The sequence below is a fragment of the Salmo trutta genome, chromosome 18 (genome assembly GCF_901001165.1).
Source record: "Salmo trutta chromosome 18, fSalTru1.1, whole genome shotgun sequence".
Taxonomy (NCBI): Eukaryota; Metazoa; Chordata; class Actinopteri; order Salmoniformes; family Salmonidae; genus Salmo; species Salmo trutta.
In genome coordinates this window covers 48,285,600-48,305,096 of record NC_042974.1, presented here as the reverse complement: position 1 = coordinate 48,305,096, position 19,497 = coordinate 48,285,600, and the positions used below count along the sequence as shown (strand labels likewise).

Below are 19,497 nucleotides of genomic sequence, written 5' to 3'. Positions count from 1 at the left end.
TTTAGCTGTACCCTCATCCTACTCCTCCTCTGTTCCTTGGGTGATGTGGAGGTTAACCCAGACCCTGCGTGTCCCCAGGCACTCTCATTTGTTGACTTCTGTAACCGAAAAAGCCTTGGTTTCATGCATGTTAACATCAGAAGCCTCCTTCCTAAGTTTGTTTTACTCACTGCTTTAGCACACTCTGCCAACCCTGATGTCCTTGACAAGGAAGGCCACCAAATATTCTGAGATTTCCATCCCCAACTACAAAATTTTCCGTCCAGATAGACCTGCCAAAGGAGGAGGAGTTGCAATCTACTGCAGAGATAGCCTGCAAAGTTCTGTCATACTTTCCAGGTCTATGCCCAAACAGTTCGAGCTTCTAATTAAAAAAATGTATCTCTCCAGAAATAAGTCTCTCACTGTTGCCGCCTGTTATAGACCCCCCTCAGCTCCCAGCTGTGCCCTGGACACCATATGTGAATTGATTGCCCCATCTATCTTCAGAGTTCATTCTGTTAGGTGACCTAAACTGGGATATGCTTAACACCCCGGCAGTCCTACAATCTAAGTTAGATGCCCTCAATCTCACACAATTTATCAAGGAACCCACCAGGTACAACCCTAAATCCGTAAACATGGGCACCCTCATAGATATTATCCTGACCAACTTGCCCTCCAAATACACCTCTGCTGTTTTCAATCAGGATCTCAGCGATCACTGCCTCATTGCCTGCATCCATGGTCAAACGACCACCCCTCATCACTGTCAAACGCTCCCTAAAACACTTCTGCGAGCAGGCCTTACTTATCGACCTGGCCCGGGTATCCTGGAAGGATATTGACCTCATCCCGTCAGTAGAGGATGCCTGGTCGTTCTTTAAAAGTAATTTCCTCACCATCTTAAATAAGCATGCCCCTTTCAAAAAATAAGAACAGATATAGCCCTTGGTTCACTCCAGACTTGGCTGCCCTTGACCAGCACAAAAACATCCTGTGGCGTACTGCACTAGCATCAAATAGTCCCCGCGATATGCAACTTTTCAGGGAAGTCAGGAACCAATACACGCAGTCAGTCAGGAAAGCAAAGGCTAGCTTTTTCAAACAGAAATTTGCATCCTGTAGCTCTAACTCTAAAATGTTTTGGGACACTGTAAAGTGAGAATGAGAATAAGAGCACCTCCTCCCAGCTGCCCACTGCACTGAGGCTAGGTAACACTGTCAACACCAATAAATCCACGATAATCGAGAATTTCAATAAGCATTTCTCTACAGCTGGCCATACTTTCCTCCTGGCTACCCCAACCCGGCCAACAGCTCCACACCCCCCGCAGCTACTTGCCCAAGCCTCCCCAGCTTCTCCTTCACCCAAATCCAGATAGCAGATGTTCTGAAAGAGGTGCAAAACCTGGACCCGTACAAATCAGCTGGGTTAGACAATCTGGATCCTCTCTTTCTAAAATTATCCGCCGCCATTGTTGCAACCCCTATTACCAGTCAGTTCAACCTCTCTTTCGTATCGTCCGAGATCCCTAAAGATTGGAAAGCTGCCACGGTCATCCCCCTCTTCAAAGGGGGTGACACTCTAGACCCAAACTGTTACAGACTTATATCCATCCTGCCCTGCCTTTCTAAAGTCTTCGAAAGCCAAGTTAATAAACAGATCACTGACCATTTCGAATCCCACCGTACCTTACCTCCGCTGTGCAATCCGGTTTCCGAGCTGGTCACGGGTGCACCTCAGCCACGCTCAAGGTACTAAACGATATCATAACCGTCATCGATAAAAGACAGTACTGTGCAGCCGTCTTCATCAACCTGGCCAAGGCTTTCGACTCTGTCAATCACCGTATTCTTATTGGCAGACTCAACAGCCTTGGTTTCTCAAATGACTGCCTCGCCTGGTTCACCAACTACTTTTCAGATTGAGTTCAGTGTGTCAAATCGGAGGGCCTGTTGTCCGGTCCTCTGGCAGTCTCTATGGGGGTACCACAGGGTTCAATTCTCGGGCCGACTCTTTTCTCTGTATATATCAACGATGTCACTCTTGCTGCGGGTGATTCCCTGATCCACCTCTACGCAGACGACACCATTCTGTATACATCTGGCCCTTCTTTGGACACTGTGTTAACTAACCTCCAAACGAGTTTCAATGCCATACAACCCTCCTTCTGTGGTCTCTAACTGCTCTTAAACGCTAGTAAAACCAAATGCATGCTTTTCAACCGTTCGCTGCCCGCACCCGCCCGCCTGACTAGCATCACTACTCTGGACGGTTCTGACTTAGAATATGTGGACAACTACAAATACCTAGGTGTCTGGCAAGACTGTAAACTCTCCTTCCAGACTCATATTAAACATCTCCAATCCAAAATTAAATCTAGAATCGGCTTCCTATTTCGCAACAAAGCCTCCTTCACTCACCCTGCCAAACATACCCTCGTAAAACTTACTATCCTACCGATCCTCGAATTCGGAGATGTAATTTATAAAATAGCTTCCAATACTCTACTCAGCAAACTGGATGCAGTCTATCACAGTGCCATCCGTTTTGTCACCAAAGCCCCTTATACCACCCACCACTGCGACCTGTATGCTCTAGTCGGCTGGCCCTCGCTACATATTCGTCGCCAGACCCACTGGCTCCAGGTCATCTATAAGTCTATGCTAGGTAAAGCTCTGCCTTATCTCAGCTCACTGGTCACGATAACAACACCCACCCGTAGCACGCGCTCCAGCAGGTAAATCTCACTGGTCAGCCCCAAAGCCAACACCCCCTTTGGCCGCCTTTCCTTCCAGTTCTCTGCTGCCAATGACTGAATTGCAAAAATCGCTGAAGCTGGAGACATATTTCCCTCACTAACTTTAAACATCAGCTATCTGAGCAGCTAACCGATCGCAGCAGCTGTACATAGCCCATCTGTAAAATAGCCCACCCAATCTACCTACCTCATCCCAATATTGTTTTTAATTACTTTTCTGCTCTTTTGCAAACCAGTATTTCTACTTGCACATCATCATCTGCTCATCTATCACTCCAGTGTTAATTTGCTAAACTGTAATTACTTCGCTACTATGGCCTATTTATTGCCTTACCTCCTCACGCCATTTGCACACACTGTATATAGACGTTTTTTTTCTTCTATTGGGTTATTGACTGTACGCTTGTTTATTCCATGTGTAACTCTGTGTTGTTGTTTGTGTCGCACTGCTTTGCTTTATCTTAGCCAGGTCGCAGTTGTAAATGAGAACTTGTTCTCAATTAGCTTACCTGATTAAATAAAGGTGAAATAAAATAAAATAAATAAAAAATACAGTGCATTCGGAAAGTATTCAGACCCCTTGACCTCTTCCACATTTTGTTATGTCACAGCCTTATTCTAAAATGTATTAAATTTTTTATTCTCCCATTCTCACATCCTTCTCTGCAGATCCTCTCAAGCTCTGTCAGGTTTGATGGGGAGCGTTGCTGCACAGCTTTTTTTAGGTCTTTCCAGAGACGTTTGATCGGGTTCAAGTCTGGGCTCCAGCTGGGCCACTCAAGGACATTCAGAGACTTGTCCCGAAGCCACTGCTGCATTGTCTTGGGTCTGTACTTTGGGTCATTGGCCTGTTGGAAGGTAAACCTTCGCCCCAGTCTGAGGTCCTGAGCGCTCTGGAGCAGGTTTTCATCATGGATCCCTCTATATTTTGCTCCATTCATCTTTGCCTCGATCCTGACTAGTCTCCATGTTCCTGCCGCTGAAAAACATCTCACAGTGTGATGTTGCCACTACCATGCGTCACCGTAGGGATGGTGCAAGGTTTCCTCCAGACGTGACGCTTGGCATTCTTCCGAAGTCTTCAATCTTAGTTTCATCAGACCAGAGAATCTTGTTTCTCATGGTTTAAGAGTCTTTAGGTGCCTTTTGGCAAACTCCAAGCGGGCTGTCATGTGCCTTTTCCTGAGGAGAGGCTTCTGTCTAGCCACTCTACCATAACGGCTTGATTGGTGGAGGGCTGCAGAGTTGGTTGTACTTCTGGAAGTTTCCCCCATCTCCACAGAGGAACTCGGGTTCTTGGTCACCTCTCTGACCAAGTCCCTTCTCCCCCGATTGCTCAGTTTGGCCGGGCGGCCAGCTCTAGGAAGAGTCTTGGTGGTTCAAAACTTCTTCCATTTAAGAATGATGGAGGCCACTGTGTTCTTGGGGAACTTCAATGCTGCAGACATTTTTGGTACCCTTCCCCAGATCCATGTTTCGACACAATCCTGTCAATTCCTTCGACCTCATGGCTTGGGTTTTGCTCTGACATGCACTGTCAACTGTGGGACCTTATATAGACAGGTATGTGCCTTTCCAAATCATGTCCAATCAATTGAATTTACCAACATGTGGACTCTAATCAAGTTGTAGAAACATCTCAAGGATGATCAATGGAAACAGGATGCGCCTGAGCTCAATATCGAGCCTCATAACCAAGGGTCATAATACTTATGTAAATAAGGTATTTCTGTTTTTTATTTTTAATACATTTGGAAACATTTCTCAAAACTTGTTTTTGGTTTGTCATTATGGGGTACTGTGTGGAGATTGATGAGGTAGGCTGTAACATGACAAAATGTGGAAAAACTCAAGGGGTCTGAATACTTTCCGAATGCACTGTACCTAATGAATGGTCTTTTCACAAATGTCGCCTGCCCCTTTTAGGGAAAACCATCTGAACCAGATTACACATTGTCTGACTATGGCATTTTGTTTGCTTGCAAGGCGAGTTTTGGAAGAAGTCCATTGATTCTAAACTGACAGATGAATGGAGAGACTAACAGGATTTCATGCTTTGGTAGGCTGTAGTGGGTGGGCATGCCAAGGAAAATGCCAAGCGTTGGATTGGCTACTTTGGCCCTCCTCCATACTTCATTTGAAAGAAAGATAAATACTTCAAACAAAAAATCATCCTCCTCCAACTCAGTTGCATTTAGGTGAGTTTATCATCAGGCTCTGGAAAGGAGTCTCCATGAAATGAGACAAACGGCATGGCGGGGAAAAAACGAATCCCAAAAGTAGAAGTACATTCAAACCTTACCAACGCAATAATACTTGAGGGGTACACACAGGTGTCCTTCTACTTGACATTCTAGTCTGGTGGCCACTATGAACAAAGTGGAGATATTAAATATATATTGTCTGGACTGAGCTGGGGGGTACAATGACCTGATCAGTGCAGCTGCCGAAGCTGAAGCATACCTCTGGCCCTCCAACAAAGCTAAGATTCTGTGATGTAAACCCTAAGGAAAGGAGAGGGGAAGCACAAGAAATGCCATGAGGAAATTGTCATCCAGCCCTTCTACCAGAGGGATTGGCAGACACTGCAAAGATGTATTAATATTTACAGCCTCAGCTGAGCATGCCTACACAGTAGGCACATTAATTACCGTTAACTGCTGTAGGCTCAAAGTCGGCAGAGCCTTGCAAGTGGCTCCATACTGAACTTGTTAATTGTGGAATAAATTAACTAACTTGTTAGCTAGATGGGAACGGGTGGGGGGGGGGCAGAACAAAAGAAAAGCTTTATTTGTGTTGTAATATTTAAAAAATTACTATAGCAACCTGACAGAAAATATAGCAAGTTAAGTGAAAAAAGTACTTCATTTTCATTCTTGAGATATTTCATTTGGAGTTGTGCCAAAACTTGTCAATGTCCAACATCCAACCTCAGTCTGTCTGGAGCTGTTTTAATCACTTGCTTAACCCTGTAAACTTTCAATTACATCTGAGAGTGCAAAAAAAGCCCCAGTAGAGGAATCCACAAGAGCGGAAGTGCACAGACACATCTGAATGTACAACTCACAATTACCCTGGAGGAATTTGAGTAAATGAAATGGTTTAAACGAACTTACTGGAACTAGGAATTTCTTAATCTCCTCCAAGGCATGGCTCATGCGGGAATAGGCCTCTCCAGGTGGAGCGAAGACTTCAATTAAAACATGGAGATCGTTACTCAAATGGGCATACTTGGCCTCTCCACTTTTCCTCAACTCTTCTTCCTGAGGAAAAAAATTGAACAAGAAAATCAGGTCAAATATTATTGTTGGGTCTGAAAGGAGAAAGTGAAAGCGACAATTACAAATAGTACAGTGGGTATGATGGAGATATCAAGTGAAGCATGTGGGGTTTACAAGAATCATTTGTAGCCCACAGCTGCCTGTTGATAAATTCAATCTCATCAGCATGTTTTCATTGACTTCCTCCCTCAAGCATTTGGGAGGTTGGGAGGGAGATGTCCCTGTTGCATGCCAGCCAGCCTATCAGACTGCATCCACCCACTGGGATTTACACCATGAATCTGGAGCTGAATCATATTGCTGGTTTTGGTTTACATTATAAATAAGATACTACAAATTTGAATGATGTGTGAACTGTATTTGTGGTCTTCAATGACATACAGGGGTTGCATCCTAACTTGGAATGTATGTATTAGTGTCTGACTAACTGTGATGTTAATCAATCATTACGCAACAATGCAAACACACCAGGTAGGATTCTGGTTTATGAAGATATGACCAGCATGTGGACATTTAGTATTGTGCTATATTGAATTTGTGAATGACTAAGAGATCCTATCTTCATCAGAGAAACTACACTACCTCCCACTCTGAAGGACCAGTCACTGTTCCAAAGTGTCCTGATTGCTGAAGGTCGCCACTACAAACTGTTCTTCAGAAAGCCAGTAATTACTTCAGCCAGCATTACCTTCTTATGTTGATTACCTTGGGCTCTGGCACACATTCAAAGACTGGAGATGCTTTGATGTGGGAATTCTCCCTGATGCTTGATCAGTGGTGTGGTGCACTCCCTCATCACATCAGCCCTCTTGTCCAGTTCTTAATAAACACTTCTTGATTCCCAGAGAGCGTACGACATGACAGGCTATGATGACCTAAGAATATGTTGTATAGATAACCTAATTTGGTTCCAAGGTGAAAGAGGCACTTGAGCAAATGTATTCTTGAAACCCATAGCTACCCTAAAGGGAGGTAACCTAATGGTGTCGGTCTAAACATTCACAAATTTCCAGAGTTTTTTAAGGATACATTGGTCTTCAAAATAATCCCGAGTGGCGCAGCGGTCTAAGGCACTGCATCACAGTGCTAACGGCATCACTACAGACCCGAGATCGATCCCAGGCTGTGTCGTGACCGGGAGTCCCATAGGGCGGCGCACAATAGTCCGGGTTAGGGGAGGGATTGGCTGGGGGGGCTTTACTTGGCTCATCGCTCTCTTACGACTCCTTGTCGCGGGATGGTGTGCCTGCAGGCTGACTTTGGTTGTCAGTTGAACAGTGTTACCGCTGACACATTGGTGCGGCTGGCTTCTGGGTGAAGCGGGCGGGTGTTAAGAAGCGCAGTTTGGCGGGTCATGTTTCGGAGGACGCATGACTCGACCTTTGCCTCTCCCGAGCCCATTGGGGAGTTGCAGTGATGAGACAAGATCGTAATTGGATATCACAAAATTGTGGAGAAAAATATATAAAAAAGATATATCTCTGCCTATCGCTGGATAGTGCCAATACATTACTGAGATATTCACGGTAACTTGGTGTCACGTCCTGACCATAGTAAGATGTTATTTTCTATGGTAGAGTAGGTCTGGTCGTGACAGGGGGTGTTTTTTCTATGTTTTGTATTTCTATGTTCATGTTCTAGTTTTGTATTTCTATGTTGGTTTTGTTTGGGATGATCTCCAATTAGAGGCAGCTGGTCCTCGTTGTCTCTAATTGGAGATCATACTTAAGTAGGGTTTTTTTCCACTTGGGTTTGTGTATCTTTGAGTCAGTGTATGTTTCACCACTGCGTCACGGTTTGTTGTTTTTGTCATTCAGGTTATTTATGTATTGCATAGTTTCACAGTATAAATAAAATGTGGAACGACACACACACTGCACTTTGGTCCGCTCATTCCTACGACAACCTTGACACTTGGTGCCAGCTTCCTGTAAATGACTATAATGTCAGAGCAATGAAACATAGTACAATACTGTAAAAGTTACTATTAAACTGTAATAATTATTTTTACTGTAATTGCATGCGATTGGTGCCAGCAAGTTTGCTGCTAGGCATTTGTATATTACAGATTATTAATGAATACTAGGTGTTTTATATCACTTGTACTTCTAGAGGCCTAAACAAAGACTTCCAAACTGGCCGTGATTACAGGGCAAAACAGATCAAAAGGACATGGTAAATATTCAACCATTAAAGGATTAAGACCCGCTGCCACTCTGATCTGCACCCTATAAACATTTCATTGTTAGGGAACTAACACCACATATCACTTAAATTGGTACGGCACTCTCGCTAACAGGTGCAACAAACATAGCCACTTACGCCTTAAAATATGTTAATGAGCGAGCGATTCTTTCCCCTCCCACAACATTTTTCCACAATACACCATCATTTACAGAACGCTGCAGTAAATATACATCAAAACAGCAATACTGTACTTTATTGTTGAATTGTATTGAAAAACAATTCTCCAGTTGCTAACAGGGAATATGCAATGATATTATTAAGGCATATCAAATGATATTTGATGTTTTATATTACTTGCACTTTAAGCTTTAAAAATAGCCTCTTACACTTTAAAAATAACCTCTTACAAGACACATCATTAAATATGTTAATGAGCTAGAAACAACTATACCATGCACCCACTACAGTTCAAAATGTTTTAGCGCTTAAAAAATACGGTTTGGTACTGTTTTCTCTGGAGTGGTACTGAATTACAGTAAATTACTGGCAGAAGAGTTGCCAGCAAGTAACTGTATATTTACAGGACAAGGTTTTTAGATTCCTAAAATACAGTATGGTACCGTAGTCTGTGGTGTACTGCATTCTCACTCACGGGTGCAGCAAATACAAGGCACACATCGAAATATGTTAATAAGCCAGAGATTCTTTCCAAACCCACAACATGTTCCCACAATGCACCATAATTTACAATATACTGCAGTAAAATTATTGTAAAACTGGTAATAAAGTACTTTACTGCAAAATGTTAATTTTACAGTAGTGTAGTGGAATGCCATTGAGCCCCCATAGTGCATTGTTCTTTACAGTACTATAGAATTCTAGTAGCTAACTGTAAAATGGTGGCTGTAAATGCACAGCAATTGGTGTAGAGCTAATGTAGGGTGGGACAATTTAAAATGCCTGAAATCATCTGTATTCTACACAGATAGAGAACATATGAGAAAATATAATGACTGTGTAGGCCTATATGAAAACACTATAACACACTATTTCACCACAGAACATGTGCAAAGCACAGAGACGTCCAACAATAAACTACACTGGATGGTTAGAAATTCTACCTCCTTTCTCTGGTTGGTCATTGTTTGTTCAAGGTACAGTAACCACTATTTAAATTAGTGAGACAATATGTGTATTTATGTGAGTGTGTGGTCTGGTCCTGTACTCAAATAAAACCATACAAAAATATTAAATTAGAGGTATTTTACTATTGACGTCAATAGAGAACAGACAATTGAAATGCTCTGTTGTTTTAAAAGCTGGGTTTGTCTTCCAACATAAATGTAATTTTTGTTTTTTTATTGGTTCAATATGAGTACAGCAGGTCGTGAGTGCAGCAGAAGTTGAAGATAGTTGAAGGCAATATGAATAGGTCTCATAGATAGACAATGGCACAAACAAATATGACTGTATGAAATGGATGATTGGTAATCTGATATGCAACATAACAGGAATGTTGCATATCACATTTTATAAATGCTAACTGGAAATCCGATAGGCTAAAGTACAGGCAGGGAATAGGCAAAAGGCGCCGTTAGTGAGGCATAATAACACTGGTCTACTATCTAGTTAAAGTAATTATTAGAACACATTAAAGACACCACTTATTAATTACAATTACACACTGATTACAAAATAATCAACTTCCACAAGTTGGTAAGAAATAATTAATAATCGATAGGTAGGTTATTAGCTGGATTTATGGTACTGTAGAAGAGTGTCATAGCTGTCACGTCCTGACCAGTAAAGGGGTTATTTGTTAATGTCGTTTGGTCAGGACGTGGCAGGGGGTGTTTGTTTTATGTGGTTCGGGGTTTGTTGGGCTATGTACTTCTGTAAGAGGGGTGTTTGTTTTATGTGTTCTGTTTTTTTTTGGTCTATGTTCTATGTTAGTGTACTTCTATGTTCAGTCTAGTCTATCTATTTCTGTGTTTAGTTCATTGGCTTGACCTTCAATTGGAGGCAGCTGTTCCTCGTTGCCTCTGATTGAAGGTCCTATGTATAGGGGTGTTTTTGTAATGGGATTTGTGGGTAGTTGTCTCCTGTTTTGTGTCTGTGCACATGACAGGACTGTTTAGTGGTGTTTGTTGTTTTGTATATGTGATTTGTTTGTTTTTCCTTCTTTTGATTTAATAAAGAAGATGAGTATGCACGTTCCCGCTGCACCTTGGTCTAATCCTTACGACGTTCGTTACAATAGCACTGGTATGACAGGTCTGTTAAAAGGCACACTGACAAACTTTAAGGCAAACACAGAGTCAAAGTATATCTGAGAACTGTTCAAATCATATTGCATTTGGAAGTTCTCCTCTGACAGCCAGGGACTTTATTGATCACAAAAAGACACAGGTCTCTGGTGTGTTTCTGAGGAATACGGAGAAATACAATGATGTTGCCTGCTGTACTGTACTGTATAGAAACACATATCAAAGGAGTGGAAACCACTTCACCCTGACACTTTTACTTAGTTTAATAGAATCGTATGACCCAGTTTCAGCAGCAGTTAGTCAAGTGCCACATGTCAAAGATCCCTTTCTTTCAGGATTCCTAGCTGTCACTGAGGTTCTTCTCATTAATATGACAGAACATCGTGTGACTACTTGTATGTAGGACTAGTTAACCCTGGAACCACTGCCCTACACAATACTCTATAGTTTCACTATAGTTGAAATGCATTCAAATCTGAAAAACATTGCTTATCTTGGGAAACAAGAAAATAAAATGCATAAACCAGAATGATCAACTAAAACAATTATTTGATCCCGTAATAAGATTATTTGCATTTGCTCCTTCATAATAGAAAATGGCTGTCCAACCCAATGAAAGTATTCACACCACTTTACTTTTTTGTAGGATTAAAACTGATTTAATTGTCATTACATTTGTAAAAGAAAAAAAAAAATCAAACACTAATCTCTTGATTAGATAAGTATTCAATACATGTTAGAATCACCTTTGGCAGCGAATACAGCTATCAGTCTTTCTGGGTAAGTCTTATTTGTTTATTTATTTCAACTCCTTTTTCTCCCAAATTTCATGGTAGTTACAGTCTTGTCTCATCGCTTCAACTCCCGTACGGACTCGGGAGAGGTGAAGGTCGAGAGCCGTGCGTCCTCTGAAACACAACCCAACCAAGCCAGCAGCTTCAATAAAGAGTACCCGCAAAAGGGTTTTCTAATGATCAATTAGCCTTTTAAAATTATAAACTTGGATTTGTAATTGGATTTGAACATGATGGGAGACAGAGAGCTGGTTTCAAGCGCAGGGCGCAGCAGGTGTTTATTTGTAAAGGACCACAGGAGGAGGCAGGTAGCTGGGTCCAGGGGCAGGCAGAAGGTCATACAAAGGGGGTCCAAAAGGGGCAACAGTACAGGCAGGGAAAAGGCTAGTAACGTAGTCCGGGAGATCAGGCAATAGGTAGATAACTGGAAATCCGATAGGCTAAGGTACAGGCAGGGAATAGGCAAAAACTGTCATACACGGGAGGAGTAAATCACGGGAAACCCAGCGCTCAGAAAGATGTGTGTCACAAAACAAACAATACCTCACAGAGATGGGGTGCAAAGAACTGAACCAAATAGTGTGGGATAATGACATACAGGTGTGTGAACAGGTGATTAGAATTCAGGTGATTGGGATCTGGAGAGTGAGCTGCGTTCAGGGGATCTACGTGTTTGAGGGAGTGAGTTGGAAGCAGACGTTACAGGATTAGCTAACACAACGTGCTATTGGAACACAGGAGTGATGGTTGCTGATAATGGGCCTCTGTATGCCTATGTAGATATTCCATAACAAATCAGCCGTTTCCAGCTACAATAGTCATTTACATTATTAACAATGTCTGCATTGTATTTCTTATCTATTTGATGTTATTTTAATGGATAAAAAAATGAGCTTATCTTTCAAAAACTATGACATTTCTAACTGACCCCAAACCTTTGAACGGTCATGTACATTATTTACCTTCAGAGGTGAATGTATCAAACCAGTTGTCGTGATACATTTTTTGTTGTTGTTGTGCAGTCTACTCAAGCAATAGCCTGGCATTTTTTCACTGTAATAGCTACTGTAAATTGGACAGTGCAGTTAGATTAACAATAATTGTTGTTTTCTGCCCATATAAGACATGTCTATGTCCTGGAAAGTTTTCTGTTACTTACAACGTCATTCTAGTCACATTAGCACATGTTAGCAACAACCGTCCCGGTATAGGGACACCGATCCTGTAGATCCTTAAGAGTTTAACATTAGTCATCTAAAAAATATATATTTTAAGGAATATGTTTTAATATATTTTTTTATGTTTTATTTGTATGTTTAGCACACACTATATAATTTAAAGTATGCAATTCGGTGTCTGTAATGGAATAAATGTGGCAAAAACGAATGTAGACATTAATGTCCCCACTAAGACAAAAAATGTACTTTTGTCCTTGAAACATTTAATTTAAATACTGTAGAATTCCATTCATTCCTATGGAGGACTGCTCCTACTGGGGAGTGCCAATATGGCCGAGCGGTGGCTTCAAAGCCTCTCAATAGCCAATTCATAGCATCAACAATCCAGGGTTTATATGCATCATTGGTCCCAGAGAGGAGTTTACTGGAAAGTATGACATGAAGGAAAAGTAGTAAGACTTCATACATAGATATAACATGTGGGCTGACAGCTGACCTCTAAATATCTACGCTACACACATCCAATGCATAGAAAATTAGTCAGCCTCGGAGAGTAGTGTTTGAAAATGCTTCCCTAAGACTTAAAGCATAAATTATGCAGCTTGTTTGGAATGAAAAATTGCTTTCATTGCAGAATATTCCTTGAAAATCAAACAAGACACCCTAGAATCCCCTGCCTTGTAGTCATTATTATTATTAGCATAAAGCCTAAAAAGCTGTTTGTGAGACTGCCCGTAGGTTATGATACAGTAGGCTATAGTAGAAAGGGCATGAAATGTTTTTATTCCCTCCCTGTAGAATAAGCATAGGATTGTCTCATGTTACCAGAGAAGTACTAGAAATAGAGCTAGATACTGAAGAGACATACAGTATCACAGCAGTAAGTGGTATTTACCCCCAGAGAAAAAAACAAGAGAGCAGAAGATATCATCATTATGTACTGTATCTGCAGGGTATTGCAGATCTACAATGAATCAATCAAAACAGTGTGCTCATGTTTCTACTTGAGCACTGTTAGATTTACTTGAAATTGTTGTGTAACATTCAAGAAAGCTATTGAAGCTCCTATTTTCAAGTTTTCTGTATCCATTTGAAAATCACTGCTCACTCAGACTACATATTCCGCCGACATAACAACACAGTGGTATCTGTTGAAATCAAAAGAATTTCATGACATTACTCAAACAAGGGTCTGTTGGATTGTCTGAAATCCCCAAGATAAGTGTGGCAGGTAGCCTATCGGTTAGAGCGTTGGGCCAGTAACCGAAAGTTTGAATCCATCGAGCCGACTAGGTGAAAAATCTCTCTCCGAGGGTGTCTCAGGGGAATGGGATATGCAAAAAAAAATATTTCCATTTCACGCCACACACTTGTACATGTGTGAAACAGGACAAATATAAGCATCACCTATTTGACCTTTTGAGATAATTATTTATGCAAATATATGCATGCTCAAATATTCAACCTGAGAATCAGTACACAAAAATATGCATGTACCACCTCAATAATCAAATGAGATATGAAATCCAAATGTCTGTGAAGTTCTGTTGCGGAGCTGAACTGCTCTATGAAGCTAGCAAAACCAACATGTTTATACACACAGACTGATGAGGGTGGAGATGTTATGCCTTGATGTTATTTTTCACAATCTACTCTTGGCACGTCATCAATGCAGATGGGATTCGGGAGAGATGTCAAACTGCGCAGTAGGAAGGCAAGAAGCATCATCTCCTTTGAATACATAAATCAGTGTTCAAATCGAGGCTTAAGAATAGTAAACATTGTGCATGTTGACATTTTAGGGTGACCTACAGCATGGCAAGTGTTCCTGAGCCCTGCCACGAAAAAAACACCAGAACAAGTGTGCTGATTTGATTGTAGTCATTACAATGGATCAAGTCCAATATAATCTTCAGGGTATTCATACACCATCTTATTGTTACAGTTGAGGTTGAGGTGAAAAATAATGATGTCGCAAGGATGTTTACTTTGCAATATGAGCATATCAGATATGAGCTTTTCGCAATCCCATCCACCCATTTATATTCATGCTCATTTCATATAAAGTCAATTGTAAATGTGTCTACAATTTATTGCAATGTTGTGCTCATAAAGAAGGGGCATTTGATTTGGTTCCACAAAGAGCAAATCATATTTACTCTAAGGCATCATCATTGCCTTGCTACAATGTCAATTGTTCACCACTGAAAATAGTCATTGGAGGTGTATTGTTTGTAGGCATGTTAACTGTGTATATCCATGGTGATACAGTAAGGTTGTCTACACAAGATGTAAGAAAAGGTGACATGTAACAAATATAGAAGATAACTTTATGAGATGCTTGTAATGTATGTCACAAATAATGGACAATCTAAACGATGGCTGAAAAAACAACCTCTCATAAAATGCATTTACTATTGTAAATTCTCTAAATACCAAATGTATAAAGGGAACAACATTCACAAAATGTAGAACATTTTAGAGGGTCAATACTGAGTAGAAAGAAGTTATTGCCCAATCTGACCTCATAAAACCCTAACGATGCTGGCACTAAGACCGTACTCAACGAGCTGTATAGGGCCAAAAGCAAACAAGAAAATGCTCACCCAAAAGCGGCGCTCCTAGTGTCCGGGGACCTTAAAACTTTAAATCTATTTTACCTAATTTCTACCATGTGCAACCAGAGGGGAAAAAAACTCTACACCACCTTTACTCCACACACAGAGACGTGTACAAAGCTCTCCCTCGCCCTCCATTTTTAAAATCTGACCATAATTCTATCCTCCTGATTCCTGCTTACAAGCAAAAACTAAAGCAGGAAGTACCAGTGACTTGCTCAATATGGAAGTGGTCAGATGACGCAGATGCTAAGCTACAGGACTATTTTGCTAGCACAGACTGGAATATGTTCCGGGATTCATCCGATGGCACTGAGGAGTATACCACATCAGTCACTGAATTCATCAATAAGTGCATTATAGGAAATCCCACTATGCCCTCCGACAAACCATCAAACAGGCAAAGCATCAATACAGGACTAAGATTGAATCCTACTACACCGGCTCTGACGCTCGTCGGATATGGCAGGGCTTGCAAACTATTACAGACTACAAAGGGAAGCCCAGCCGCGAGCTACCCATTTACATGAGCCTACCAGATGAGATAAATGACTTCAATGCGTGCTTTGAGGCAAGCAACACTGAAGCATGCATGAGACCACCAGCTGTTGCGGACGACTGCGTGATCACATTCTCTATAGCCGATGTTAGTAAGACCTTTAAACAGGCCAACACTCAAAAGGCCGCAGGACCAGATGGACTACCAGGACATGAACTGACCAACTGGCCAAGTGTCTTCACTGACATTTTCAAGTCTGTAATACCTACATGTTTCAAGCAGACCACCATAGTCCCTGTGCCCAAGAACGCCAAGGTAACCTACCTAAATGACTACCGACCAGTAGCACCCACGTCTGTAGCCATGAATTGCTTTGAAAGACTGGTAATGGCTCACATCAACACCATCATCCCAGAAACCCTAGATCCACTCCAATTCGCATACCGTCCCAACAGATCCACGGATGACGCCATCTATGTTGCATTCCACACCACCCTTTCCCACCTGGACAAATGGAACACCTACGTAAGAGTGATGTCCATAGTGCCCTCAAAGCTCATCACTAAGCTAAGGACTCTGGGACTAAACACCTCCCTCTGCAACTGAATCCTGGACTTCCTGATGGGCCACCCCCAGGTGTAAGGGTAGGCAACAACACATCTGCCACGCTGATCTTCAACACGGGGGTCCCTCAGGGGTGCATGCTTAGTCCTCTCCTATACTCCCTGTTCACCCACGACTGTGTGGCCAAGCACGACACCATCATTAAGTTTGCAGACGACACAACAGTGGTAGGCCTGATCAAAGACTAAACAATGATACGGCCTATAGGGAGGAGGTCAGAGACCTGGCAGTGTGGTGCCAGGACAACAACCTCTCCCTCAACGTGATCAAAACAAAGGAGATGATCGTGGACTACAGGAAAAGGAGGGCCGAGCACGCCCCCATTCACATTGACGGGGCTGTAGTAGAGCAGGCGCTACAGAGGGTAGTGTGTACAGCCCAGTACATCACTGGGGCCAAGCTTCCTGCCATCCAGGACCTCTATACCAGGTGGTGTTAGAGGAAGGCCCTAAAAATGATCAAAGACTCCAGCCACCCTAGTCATATACTGTTCTCTCTGCTGCCGCACGGATAGCGGTACCGGAGCGCCAAGTCTAGGTCCAAAAGGCTCCTTAACAGCTTCTACCCCCAAGCCATAAGACTGCTGAACAGTTAATCAAATGGTTACGCAGACTATTTCCATTGACCCCCCCCCCTTTCTTTTTTTACACTGCTGCTACTCTCTGTTCATTTTCTATGCATAGTCACTTTAACCCTACCTACATATACATAATACCTCAATTACCTCAACTAACGCATCACTACCTGCCCTCCAGGACACCTACATCACCCGATGTCACAGGAAGGCCAAACAGATCATCAAAGACAACAACCACCCGAGCCACTGCTTGTTCACCCCGCTATCATCCAGAAGGCGAGGTCAGTACAGGTGCATCAAAGCTGGAACCGAGAGACTGAGAAACAGCTTCCATCTCAAGGCCATTAGACTGTTAAATAGCCATCACTAGGCGGCTTCCACCCAGTTACGTAACACTGCACCTTAGAGGCTGCTGCCCTATATAGATAGACTTCAAATCACTGGCCACTTTAATAATGGAACACTAGTCACTTTAATAATGTTTACATATTTTTGCTTTACTCATCTCATATGTACAGGATATACGGTTTTTTATTCTGCTGTATTTTAGTCTATGCCACTCCAACATTGCTCATCCTACTATTTATATATTCCTTAATTCCATTATATTACTTTTAGGTTTGTGGGTATTGTGTGTATTGTTGTGAATTGTTAGATATTACTGCACTGTTGGAGCTAGAAACACAAGCATTTCGATACACCTGCAATAACATCTGCTAAACATGTGTATGTGACCAATACATTATTTTTTTATTTTTTTAACCTGTACCCCCGCACATTGACTTGGTACCGGTACCCCTTGTATATAGCCTCATTAATGTTATATTATTTTACTTTTTTTAAACTTTAGTTATTTAGTCAATATTTTCTTAACTCTTCATTTTTCTTAAAACTGCATTATTGGTTAAGGGCTTGTAAGTAAGCATTTCACAGTAAGGTCTAAACTTGTTGTATTCGGCGCACGTGACAAATAACATTTGATTGGATTTGATTTAACAGCAGGCAGAATAAAAGTGTTCACTGTGCGAGGTGTTAGAGAACATAGTTGTCCCTTTCCATCACTGAGGTTGTACTGCAGGTCTTTTATCATCCTGTATAGATGTGTGTATTCATGTGTCCAGGTCTAACAATAGCTGAATAATTCTATACAGGAGCAGTACACTAGGACCTACTGAAGCTCCAGTAATGACCTGAGCTACTTGGACCACCCAGCCCTTTGTTCTCTGGGCCGGTGTTGATCCTCAGATAAGGCTGGTTTCAGGGGACCACGAGTCACTGAGAATGAATAGCCTGGCTGGGAAGCAAAATGCTATCTATACTTAAAGCACTATTACATTTATCTTGGCTATAGTAGCGATAACATAAGGATATTGTGGCGCAGCCCTAAACCTCTTTTAGTTTACATTAATCTTTTTTGTATTTGAATGCAGTTGGACTTTTCACAGAAATATTTTGTGCTATTAAGCTATCACTTGTCACAATACAGGGGTATATGTAATGAATGTCATTGTACATAATTCAACATATGCATAATTCAACATATGCATAATTCAAATAATTCGAGAGATGTTCGTTCTTACCCTTTTTGACCATGAGTAAATAGCAGAAATGCAATTGCTTCATCTATGATTATGAATCTGTTTGTGTTCTAAGATTGTGTTTTGTATTTCTTTTTTTTCTTTGTATTCGTTGATTGCATTTCGTATTCATATTTGATGTGTGTATTTTTTATTCTGCAAGGCTCGTTTGAAAAAAGGGCCCTTGGTCTCAACATGACTCCCTGTTAAAAAAAGTAAATAAATGTTAGCTACATGGGACAGTAAGTATTCCATTGAAGGTAAAAACAAAGACAGTCAAAGACCCCATTCTAAGGAGGTGTTGTCATCATACCTTTACTTTGTCCCTCATGGAGCCTTTTCCGAGGATGGACATCTTTGCTCCTGTTTCTTCTTGTAATCTTTTCATGGAATTGCCCCGTGGTCCCAACAGCTTCCCAACAAAATTAAACTGCAACAGAGGAGAGGAAAAGCAATGTTTCTAAAACAGATTCCTTGACAGTTTTCAATTATATACCTTAGAAGTAAATGGAAATTAGGTTATATATTGCAAGGGAAAAAAGATTAGATAAAAATATAGATTACAGTAACAATAAACCTTTTTAAATAAATCTTATCATTTTATTCAGAATGTCTGAATTGAAAAAAGACCTGGAAAAAACACTGTACAACAAATCAATAACGCAGAGCCATGTGTGCTGCATTACCCAGGTGAATGGGTCTCAGTCTCATCTGAGGTAGAACATAACAGGGCCTGAGTGCCAAATTGCAACCTATTCCTTTTATAGTGCACTACTTTTGACCAGGACCCAAAGGGTAGTGCACTTTACAGTATATGGAATAGGGTGCCATTTGAGACTCAGTCACGGTCTTCAGTTATCAGCTCCATCCCTTTGTTGAACCACTGAGGTCTAGTCAGTTCCCACTGGGCAAAAACTGGTTGACTCAACATTGTTTCCAGGTCATTTCAACCCCCAAACAATCTCTATGTGATGACATTGAATCAACGTGGAAAACTGATTGGATTTGCAAAAAGTCATCAATGTAAGGGTATTTCGCCTTTTTGTTTTACCCAACTTTTAACCTAACTCCAAAGATATGGTGTAATTTTTTGTTGATTTCATGTTGAATTCACCAAATGTAAATCAAAACTAGACGTTGAACTGATGTCT

General features: G+C 41.4%; 1 protein-coding gene across 2 annotated transcripts in view; it reads right to left on the bottom strand.

The window, feature by feature from the left end:
- The window catches only part of LOC115153415 (KH domain-containing, RNA-binding, signal transduction-associated protein 2), a 121,681-nt gene that overhangs the window by 38,547 nt on the left and 63,637 nt on the right, over window positions 1–19,497 (bottom strand). For both annotated transcript variants that reach the window (XR_003867691.1, XM_029698848.1), the window contains exons 3-4: window positions 18,660–18,776; window positions 5,861–6,007 (exon numbers count right to left, since the gene is read on the bottom strand). Coding sequence is in view for 1 of the 2 variants with exons in the window: in XM_029698848.1 (XP_029554708.1) it covers window positions 5,861–6,007; window positions 18,660–18,776 (264 nt within the window). In the remaining variant the exon portion in view is untranslated. The remainder of the gene's footprint in view (window positions 1–5,860; window positions 6,008–18,659; window positions 18,777–19,497) is intronic.